The sequence below is a fragment of the Pundamilia nyererei genome, unplaced genomic scaffold (assembly GCF_000239375.1).
Source record: "Pundamilia nyererei isolate P.nyererei 1_Seehausen unplaced genomic scaffold, PunNye1.0 scaffold00302, whole genome shotgun sequence".
In the NCBI taxonomy this organism is placed as follows: domain Eukaryota; kingdom Metazoa; phylum Chordata; class Actinopteri; order Cichliformes; family Cichlidae; genus Pundamilia; species Pundamilia nyererei.
The window spans coordinates 106234-117011 of record NW_005187703.1 but is presented as its reverse complement, the minus strand read 5'-3'; the positions used below and the strand labels follow the sequence as shown (position 1 = coordinate 117011).

The 10778-nt window shown below is 39.3% G+C and overlaps 1 protein-coding gene across 1 annotated transcript in view; it reads right to left on the bottom strand.

Annotated features, from left to right (window-relative positions):
* Positions 1 to 10778, bottom strand: part of LOC102214474 (junction plakoglobin-like) — a 105254-nt gene that overhangs the window by 23850 nt on the left and 70626 nt on the right. Inside the window, exons 7-11 of the mRNA XM_005751157.1 lie at positions 6636 to 6837; positions 6396 to 6540; positions 6209 to 6312; positions 5303 to 5422; positions 2204 to 2422 (exon numbers count right to left, since the gene is read on the bottom strand). Coding sequence (XP_005751214.1) covers positions 2204 to 2422; positions 5303 to 5422; positions 6209 to 6312; positions 6396 to 6540; positions 6636 to 6837 — 790 coding nt within the window. The remainder of the gene's footprint in view (positions 1 to 2203; positions 2423 to 5302; positions 5423 to 6208; positions 6313 to 6395; positions 6541 to 6635; positions 6838 to 10778) is intronic.

Sequence of the window (10778 nt, the reverse complement as noted above, 5' to 3'; positions counted from 1 at the left end):
CAAAGCATGTCATGGTGACGTAAAGCCGCAACGCCCACCCGCTCGACTCAGGCAACCCAGTATATGACAGTACTTTGTTTATGTGTTAAGTCTATGCTGTTTTGGGGAGTTTCATGAAAGACTGCAGTTCCGTGTTGGCTCTGTTGCCATTCTGATTTGCTGGTGGACACAGGAATCTACCACTAGCAACATAGCATGCCACATCACTGTGTGTTCCAGTCTCTTTGAAAGTGTTAGCTACGGGCTATGTGACAGGGTGTCTGCAATGATAAGAGTATTTCCCAGGACATGCTCCAATACTGGACTGAATCCCAGGAGCCTCATGAGAAGATGTTGGTACCATAGTGGCACATTGTCCAAGCTGTGTTTGTTAACGAGAGGTACCAGTGACTCGTAGTCTGTTACACATTTTAAACTGAGCCGGGCCACTAAACTGTCAGACTCTTTGCACACCCACACACCCACCAAACTGAACGTACTGAACGTAGCATGTTCTGCTCATTACTCAGATTTCAGGAGCTGGTCTGCAACCTATTGCTATTCAGCTGTTTCCTGCTGCTGATGCGAACCCACAGGCTACGGGAAATCTAAAAGGAGTTGGAGAACTCACCTAGCTGGGATTTTTTTGTTACAATGTGCGGTAGCTTTGGGTTGCTCGTCCTGCTCTTTCCCTAATGATGCCACTAAGCTGTCCAATGCAATCAGGGGAAAAGCGCTGGCGTGGGCTGAGGTTTTTTCATTTATCATTCCATTTCTACCTTCCCATATGAATGAGCTGAGAAAGAAATTTGCTCACCTATATCTGAGGGCAGTTTAGCTAAAAGATTGTTTGATCTATGCCAGGGCATCCGCAGCATAGCTGAGTTCTTAGTTAAGTTTCAAACTGTGATCGCCACGGACCAGATAATGCATTACAAGGAGTATTTCTCCAGGGTTTAAATGATTTAAATGATCAGATGAAGGGCCAACTAGCTTTCTACAACAACATCCTTACCCACATTGTCCATTATTCCCTCCAGACTTCATTTATGTATCAATCCTGCTCCATCTTCTTGCATAGTGACTTGGAAAAGTAATTTCCTCTGCTTGCCTTTGGGTCTCATAGGTTGAACTTTTCCAGAAGAAATTAAAAGCACAGTGAACTTGTCAACATATACTGATGTACTGATGCTTCAGCTTCTTCCACAAAGGTCCACTGGCCAAAATGTAAAATATGATGGTTTTACCATTACCAGCTGGGACCTGCTCTACCTCCTGTACCTTAGGAGCAAGCATTTAGCAACAATGGGAAGCAATTTCTGGAAGAACTAGACTCTGGAATGAGGTTAAGGGGAGGGAAACAGTGAAAAAAAAAAAACAGTGGGGAAGAGAGCCAGAGATGAAAGTTAACTAATGATGAAATGCAGAGTGATGTATAAACTGAGAGTGAAAAGAGGTGAAGAAGAAACGCTCCAGCATCATGGAAAGCCCCCAGCAGCCTAGGCCTATTGCAGCTAATTAATGCATGGCTCAGGGTCACGTGATCCAATCCTTACTATAAGCTTTATCAAAAAGGAAAGTTTTAAGCCTAATCTTAAAAGTAGAGGGGGTGACTCCTGAATACAAACTGGGAATATGTTCTGTAAAAGACTATGTTGAAAGCTAAAAGCTGTGCTTGCCATTCTACTTCTTTATACCAGAGGAAACCACAAGCAAGCATGGGCCAAAGCATGTTTGGCCCATATCCAGGAGTAAAGGTAGTTTTTTGTGTTGGGATAAAGGTCATTACTAGGGGTGGAGAAGGACCCTGTGTAAACCTCTCATAAAGATATGTAGTGCAGCTCTCCAGAGGACAATGGTGCAAGGGACTGTTGATACAAAAAGACACGGCACATATAAATCCAAAAAGGAAGGAAGCTGTTGCATTTTCTGTTATGCTGAGGAGACACTGCAATACCCTTGGCTTACCTGCCTCAGGCTGGCTTCCGTTTTAATATGTTGAACATCATGAATGCGTTCAACATATGCAGTAACATGAAGTTTTATGAATGGAAAGCTGGACCAATGAAGGGTTGGTTAAGTATCAAAGGTGCTTTTCTCTTTTCCTTTCTGTTCCCGTCCTTTTCTTTCCTTTCTTCCAATTCTTTTGACCCACAGAGGCTAATTTAGTTACCAGCTCCAATGCATGTTATCTCTAATAGTATACATCACTGTCTGTCCTTACCTTTACTACAGGCCAGTAGTGGGGCTGGCCCAGTAGTTTAACAATAGCTGGGACACCATAGTGCAGACGCACGGCATTCTGGGCTAGCTCGGCATCTTGGTGGCGGGAGGTGAGATGCCGCAGGGCGCAGACCGCAGGTTCAGCAACATCCTCCTTCTCGCCAGCACGAAGCACAGCATGGATCAATGCCTCCACTCCACCATACTGAGTCACCAGCGTCTGTAGGAACACATGGGGAACAGAAATCTGGGTTTTTCACCATGAAATACAAATGTGAATCCACACATCAAAACAAAGACAAGTAAACATTAAGTTACATCACTTTGTTAAACTGACGTTCTTTAGAATTGAAATGTGTGCACAGCTGAGGTGTTCATGACCACTGTGACACAATCACACATGAACAAATAAAATCTGTTGGCCTTTTATTTAATCTGATATTTTTAATGACTTTGGTTGGCAATAAGAACTTAAGAATTTCAGGAAATATTCATAGTAGTATGTCTTCATACTACGCCAGCATGTGTAAAAATGGATTTATAAAAGCCCAGAACATCGCACCTAAGCGTCTGCATATTGTACAATATGCAGACGCTTCTGCTCATTTAGAAAATGATATTTGCCAGCAGTGTGTTTTGTGTATTTTAAAACTTGACTGCATGTCTGTGGACTGTGGGAGGAAGCCGGAGTATCCGGAGAGATCAACCCACGCAAACACAGGGAGAACATGCAAACTCCACACAGAAAGACCCTGGTCTAATGTTGGAACTCAGAACCCTCCTACTGTGAGGTAACAGTGCTAATCACCAATCATTGCGTCTCCCCACAATACGGAGAACAACTAATAAACTCTGAGCCTGTGAACAAAGACAGCAGTGTCTTTTTTAAGAAGTTGAGAAATAAAATCTGGAGCTTGTTCTGTATACTGAATTTTAAAACAAATCCTAAAAACTATTTGGAGCCAGTGTAAAGAATATAAAAAAGAAGTAATGTGAGCTTGCTACAACGTGTTAATAGTCTGGCTGCAGCACTTTCTATAGCTTGAAGGCGTGAAAGAAACGATTAGTCCAAGCCGGGCATTACCATTATTTAAATGCAATGACATAAATGCATGGATAATTTTTTCCAGGTCGGCTGATGAGACCATATGTCACAACTTAGAAATGTTCCTAACTGAAAGATGTGAGTCGTGTTACACCAAGACTTCGAATGCTGAACTTAGTTGAACAAACAAAAGCAAGAGCCTGAATGTTTCTAAGATATATTTCAGGAGGAGCTACAACCATGGTCTCAATGTTGTTGGTGTTTAAAACAAGATCATTCCTAGAGAGCCAGTTGGTAACTTCTGTTAAACTTCTGTTAAACAAGAGTAGTCTTGTTTAATAAGTGAATTGAATTGGATAGGCTGTCCACACTAGTGTAGACTAGTGTGGACAGCACCAACAATATACAGCACCAAATCACAACAGTTGCCTCAAGGTGCTTCATATTGTACGATAGACCCTACAACAACACAAAGAAAATAGAGAAAACTCTAACAATCATATAAGCCACTATTAGCAGAGTTGGAAAATGTACAGATATTCTGTACTGAAGTAAGAATACTCAAGTAAAAGTTACAAAGTAGAGGCTCTGAAATGTACTCAAAGACATTTGGAGACATTTTTGTGCAAAGCTAACTGAACCTTGTGCTATATTAACATTAAATAAAATAAAATAAAATAATATCAGATGGGAACTGAATTCAACAAGATGTCAGCAGATGTTTCACGAGTTCTCCTGGGTGATTTCCATCCTCTATACTGACACTACGCTGTTTATGATGTCTTTTTCCCAGATGGTATAAAGTTGGTATGAAGGTGGAATTAGTCAGTGGATCTAAGGATCATCAAATTCATATGAATCTCTCCTATATTTGATGTAACCTCACTCTGACTCATGAAACCACAGCCACTGTGCACCAGTCACACGTACTTTTATTTACTTAAAGACAGTTTGTGTGTTTGCTGATGTCTGTTGAGCTGATAGAAACATTGCAAAAAAGTCACTCCCTTTATGATCACTCCTCTTTAGTTGGACTTGCTAGATGCCGAAGTACCACATTCTGGTGTTGTGGCAAAAACAAAAAAAAACACCACTTTTAACCCATGACTTTAGCACACACCATCTCTTTTTGTGTGACATCCTCTGGTGATTAATACACAAACTGAATTGCTCTTCATCTGTTTAGTCCTAAATCGTGTTGATGTTTGGAGGCTCACAGTAACAAAATAATAACTTTCCCCAAATGTGCTAAAGCAAAAGTAAGAAGCCTGTTTTGAAAATGTAAGAAGTAGAAAGTGCAGATATTTGTTTAAAAATGTAGGAAGTAAAAGTAAAAAGTAGTCAGGAAAAAATTACTCAAGTAAATTACAGATACAGTTTTCAGGTATCTGTACAGTTAAGTACAAAGTATTTGTACTTTGCTACTTCCCATCTCTGCCTATGAGCTAGCGCTTTGGCAACAGTGGGAAGGGAAAACGCTGCACATTTTTATTTATTGGTTTACACTTGTGTTACTAACCTCTTCTCAAATAACATAATTATTTTCAAAACATTTTTCTTGCTGTTTCTTACCACCCCAGTCTTTGGTTGCCCTGTCCCAACTTTTGAGAGATGTTGTTGCCATCAAATTCAAAATTAGCTAATACTTTTTAAGAAATAGTGAAATGTCCCAGTTTAAACATTTGATATGTTTTCTGTGTTGTGGTTATAATAAAAAATATGAGTTCATGCATTCTGTTTTTATTTACATTTTACACAGCATCGCACCTTTTTGTTGGAACTTGCAGCGTTCTAGAAATCCTTTACTGTTACAACACTTGTAAGTGGTGGAAAGTACTCCTGACAGAAATGGTGACATCATAGATTTTTCTTTTACTCCAGTTCAGCTGGAGTAAAGTTAGGGCTAGAGCCTGTCCAGCTTACAATCTGTACAGGCCAACATACTGGATGTGTATGTGAGTGTTTGTGTACCTTAAGACATTAAAATTGTACTTGTTTACATATTAGTTCCATGTAGTTTTGAAAGTTGTGTGTCTGCCATCTCATCATGGTTACCTTGTTGCGTGAGTTATTGCATGTCAGGTTGGACAGAATGCCGGTGGCACAGGTCAACATGTTCACATCATCTGAGCCCAGCTGAGTGACCAGTATCTGCAGCAGACCATCTAATCCCTCCTACAGAGCAGAACCAATAGAGATAAAGAAAGGATCAATCACAGCAGAGATGTATTGGAACAAAGTTAAAGTACAAAATGTCCTGGGATAAATACATTTCTATACATTGTATGGAGCAGGATGTCTAACCAAACAAGTATCACTAGGTTTTTTTCTAGGCATCAGTTGACAGTCGTGATGTTAGTAAAACTTATATAAATATAGTAATCTTCTCCTCCTTCTCATGTCATATTTAGTATATTCTGAAAATCCAAATGGATTATTTTTCTCCTAATTGTTGATCATCATGATTATTGCTCCATGAAGCAGTTGTGAAGGCAATTGTGGAACATCAAAGTACTTTTCCTGTTCCAATCCACTGAATGAGCTAGTTTGCTAACTGATATTTCGATGGAAATTTATTACATGGTGCTTGAGGATTGTGTGTCAGTGGTGTGAATGTCATAGCTAGCAAGTTCAGAGCAACTGTTGAACTGCACTAACTGAAGTGACTTGCAAATGAAATGATACTTACATACCTTTTCTATTCTGAGCACTCAAAGTGTTGCATATCTAGAAGTTACCGTTAGGATTTTGTAAAAAATGAAAATCATCCACAAGGCCAAGATTGCACCATTTAGGGTTCTGGGTTTTAAGGGGATGTGTTGATGGGATATTTTGTCTATGCGCTTGATATTGCATGAACCAGCTTATATAAAGTCATCAGTATAACTAATGACCAGCGATCATTTGTTTTGGCTTCTTTATCTTTACATACACACGAGTGACTTCATGTCATCACTGTACCTGTTTGGTTGCTGCGTCTGACAGATTACGGAGTGTCCACAGACAGTTCTGGATCAGACGCTGGCTAGACCCTGTAAGATGCTGCCCCAAAGCCTGCATGCCTCCTGAGCACACATGTGAACATATGGTTACAGAACATGTAGCATGTTGCGCTAAGCCCACAGTATATTCAGCAGTAGTTACATACCAGCTTCGACTATAGCTGGTTTGTTGCTGGGGCAGACAGACAGCACTTTAAGGACACGGCTTGTCGTCCAAAGCAGCTTCTCATAGTTGTAGTTTCTCATGATGAAAACCAAACACTCTGGACCCCCATTGGCTAGAATAATCAGCTGACAAGAAACAGGAAGTAGGAAGTGTTGATTAGGTATTAAAGAAAATAAGTAGACCAATAGTCTCCTTTCCAGCTCCAGGGTCCTCTTCTCACCTTGCTTTCCTGGTTTCCATAGGACAGGAGTTGCAGACAATCTGTAGTAATGGCTAAAAACTTTGGGTTGCTCTTTTTCAATAAGGGAACTATTCTCTGCAGGCCATCAGCAAGACGCACAGCCATCTTTGCTCCCTCTTGATGCAGCAGCAGGTTGTGAAGAGTGGTAATTCCGTAAAATAGGACTGATTCTACTGGTGAACTGCACAATGAAAAATGGAAAAGGATAGAGATCCCATAAAATTAATAGATTTCAAGGCACATTAGACAGTTTATGACCTTAACTGACTTCTATCAGACACAGATAACTCATTCGAAAGAAATCCCTGAGACTTGAGTTCAAGACTTTTTTTCCAGTGTCCATGACTTGATAGCAGCACCACTCCCTTCATGAAGCATCTGCTATTGGTGAATTCTGCAACAGCAAAAACGATGGTAGAATACCACTTTTGGATGAAAATGCAAAATAAAGTAGTGCCCTGAAAAACTCTGTGCGTAAAGGTGCTCAGATGTGTTAATATGGCTTCTGAGTATCAGGCCTTGTTTCTAGAAGCTTCTAGAAATTAACTGATGATGTTCTTTAGGTGCCACACTTGCATGTTCTAACTTTATAGTACATGCATATAAAAACAGCCCTGATGGCTACTTTGATATCTGTTTTTATACTGTTGAATGTAAATATCTAAATCCACCAAGACCTCAGAACCATCAGCAGCACAAAGTATGGCCGTTTTGCTCAAGCAGACGTTTTTGCAGTTGCTAGTCTGAAATTAATTTAATTGGACAAAAAGGGTCCAACAACACGGGGTTAATAATGTGGAAAAAAGCTTCGGCAATGAGGCAAAACCAGTTAGTAATAGTTACAGAATACATTGGTAACAATATGATAACCTGCTAGCAATAAAAAGGTAATATCTGTGCATTAGACTTTTCTTTTCTTTGTTTTTTTTGTAAGAAGGCTTTAAATGGTAATAGCCTCATAATAATGAGGTTACATTTGCTGATGTTTTAGCATAATAACAAAGTGATTAAATTAATCCTAACTTAGGTTTCCAGCATTCTGCTTTGCTTAAAATCAATGATGTAAATATTGTGTTTATTGTTCAGGCTTGTTAAATGCAATTATGTATGTTTGGCAGTTTCTGGGTAATAAGCACTGCAAAATGCAAAAGGGCCTGCTTCTATTCAATAACACATTAATAACACATTAAAGCAAACTTTAAAAGTGTGTAATTATTACTTTAATATTATTATTATTTCTATTTAATACAATCATTGATCAAAGAAAGGTTCAAGAAATGTGATGATGACCTGGAAACACTCGTGCAAAACACCTAAAAATATGTTGTTAATGCTAAAAATGTAATAAACATGTGTAAAACATGAATCAAAAGTTAGCTTGAAAATAATGCATGCTATTTTATCGTGGATCACAATACTGTCCAAAATATCTAAAATAGTTTTTGAAAAACTTATATAATACATATGAATAGGTCAGATTTGCATGGGAAAGAATGGAGCGAGGGTAATGTTGGTTGAGTTTGTATTAAAAGGCAGAAGTAAAGAGGACATAGAAAGGAAATCTGCATGTTGATAGCATTGATGCACCAAGCAGGGCTCTCTCTGTCAAGCTCTTTTTTATTTTCTCTTCTTTAAATTCAATTTTCTTTCATTTTCTGTACAAATTAAGCTCCCACATCAATTATGAGTGTGAAATATCCTCTTCTGTTAAGCCTGAGTGTATGGAATTATTTAGCAGCCCTTCCTGAAGGTTGGAATAGTTCCCATAATCAGTACTGCTAGCCTGTTAGCCATATCTGCTACAATTGTCTGTTGATAAACTTTGTTAAGCTCCTTGTTCCACTGGGTATGTTGGTAAAGAGGATATGGGCTACAGGGTATCTATATCAAGGAGGCAACATGCAGTAAACACTCACATATAAAAATGTAAAGAAGGTGGAGAAAATGTTAAGCACATAAGTACTCTAAGGACTTTTAAATAAGTACTATCCCTTTAACCCCTGGAAACAATTTTTCGTAAACTTTATATTATTCATGAATGCACTTCATTAAAGTGTATATATACTTACTTCTGCCGTTTGTATCTGCAATCTTATTCTTACTACCCAGCGCTTGTGATCATAAGTAAAACAGGGCACTTCCACACTCAGCTCTCTCTTCATTTAAACAGAGCGATACAGAGGTCCATCACTGCTGATGCCACAACAACTCATTTGTCGGTCTCCCGCTCCACTTGCACCTTGCACGTAAACAAGAACCCGAGATACTTGAATTCCTTCGTTTGGGGCAGCAACTCATTTCTGCCTTGACGTTGGCACTCTACCCTTTTTCGCCTGAGAATCTTGGCATCAGACTTGGAACAATTGTTTCTCATTCCCGCTGCATTACACTCAGCAGCAAAATGCCCCATTGCAAGCTGGAGGTCTCCAACTGATGATGCCAAACCACAGGATTTGGTGGTTCCGCCCCTACTTGGTGTTGGCTCTCTCTGTGGTGTGGTATTATTTCCTGTTCCTGTTCCATTGGCCAAAAGTTTTTTTGTGTAGCTTATCTATTTTTTTCTTTTATAATAACTCATTTCATGGAATAATCTTCTACACCCTGCTGAATCATAATACTAACTTTGTCTTTAGGGATTTGCTACAAAAACTTAGCTCATAGCAAAATCACTAGCAGCATGTGTTCTTCCCCTGTTCCTCCCATGCTTATTTTAAAGACCTCATAGTGCCATAACACTCCAATAGAGCACTTTGCTCTCAGACTGCTGTTTACTTGTGGTTCCTAGCATATTTAAATATCGAATGGGAGGCAGAGCCTTCAGCTTCCGAGTCCCTCTTCTGCCGAACCAGCTTCCAGTTTGGATTTGGAAGACAGGGACCCTTTCTTCTTTTACGATTAGGCTTAAAACTATCATTTTTGATAAAGCATATAGTTTAGGAGCAGATCAGTGGACCGTGAATCACCGTTAATTTTGGTGCAATAGGTTTAAGCTGCTGTGAGCTTTCCATGATGCACAGAGTGTTGTTTTTCACTTTGCATTTATACACCACTCTGTATTTAATGCTTAATACTTAATTATAATTAATCTCTGACTCTCCTCAACAGTCAGAGCTTTAATCTGCCTTCTTCCAATTACCCTGAACTGGTAGCGGCAGATGGCTGCCCCTCCCTAAACCTGGTTCAGCTAGAGGTGACTGTTGTTGTGAATGGGTGGAATGGGTCCAACGTATTGCCTAAATGGGGACCAAGCTCTCACTGCGGTTGCACAGTGACTGATCTTCCCATAACCATAGCCACGTTAAGGTGGATAATGTTAAACTGAATATTTAACTTGAGCAGATATTTCTGCTGTCTAGCTAAATGTAATTAAATGAAAACCACTCAAATGAATCTAGCAATTATATTTCAATAGTTTCATAAAAGACACAAACCTCAGTCTTTCAAATGACAGTACAGTACAGGACCTGGCTGTGTGTGGACTTTGTCAGCCTTTCAAACATCTAGACATCTGATTTCTGCCAGAAAACTTTACTTGTATTTCTACAGACAGGACGGTCTAGTACAATTAACATTGTTGTCCGAACGTGTGCATGCCTGCTCTACCTTTGTTCTCAAGTCCACATTACTGTTCCAAGTTCACTTACTTCCTGTTTTATTTTGTTAGACCTTTGTCTCTTGTGCTTTTTATTTAATTTTACATCCCAGTTAGGTACAAATGTCCTCCCAGGTATCTCCTGTTGCCCTCATCAGTTTGTTTATTTATTCCCTCAGTTTGTCTGAGTTCTTTGCTCTGGCCTCCCCCATTCCTCATGCATGTGTGTGTCTGAGCTTTGTTTTTCCTTAGTTTTTTCTTTCCTTGCTCCTGGCTGTCCCATATTTTGTACGGTGTTGGGGTTTAGCATTGATGTTGCCTTTTTCTTAACTATTTTCGGTTTAGAGACAAATAGACAATCAGTGAAAAGTGTAAAAGAAAGTTGGTGGTTGCATTCTTAATAAGTGTTGTATTCAAAATGACCAGCAGTTTGTTTGTTTTTTACATCTTGGACTGGACATTAATAAGTCAAAGATTCATATTTAGAGCATTTGTAATGGCCTTCCTCTGTGTTTTGCTTTTCAGTATGT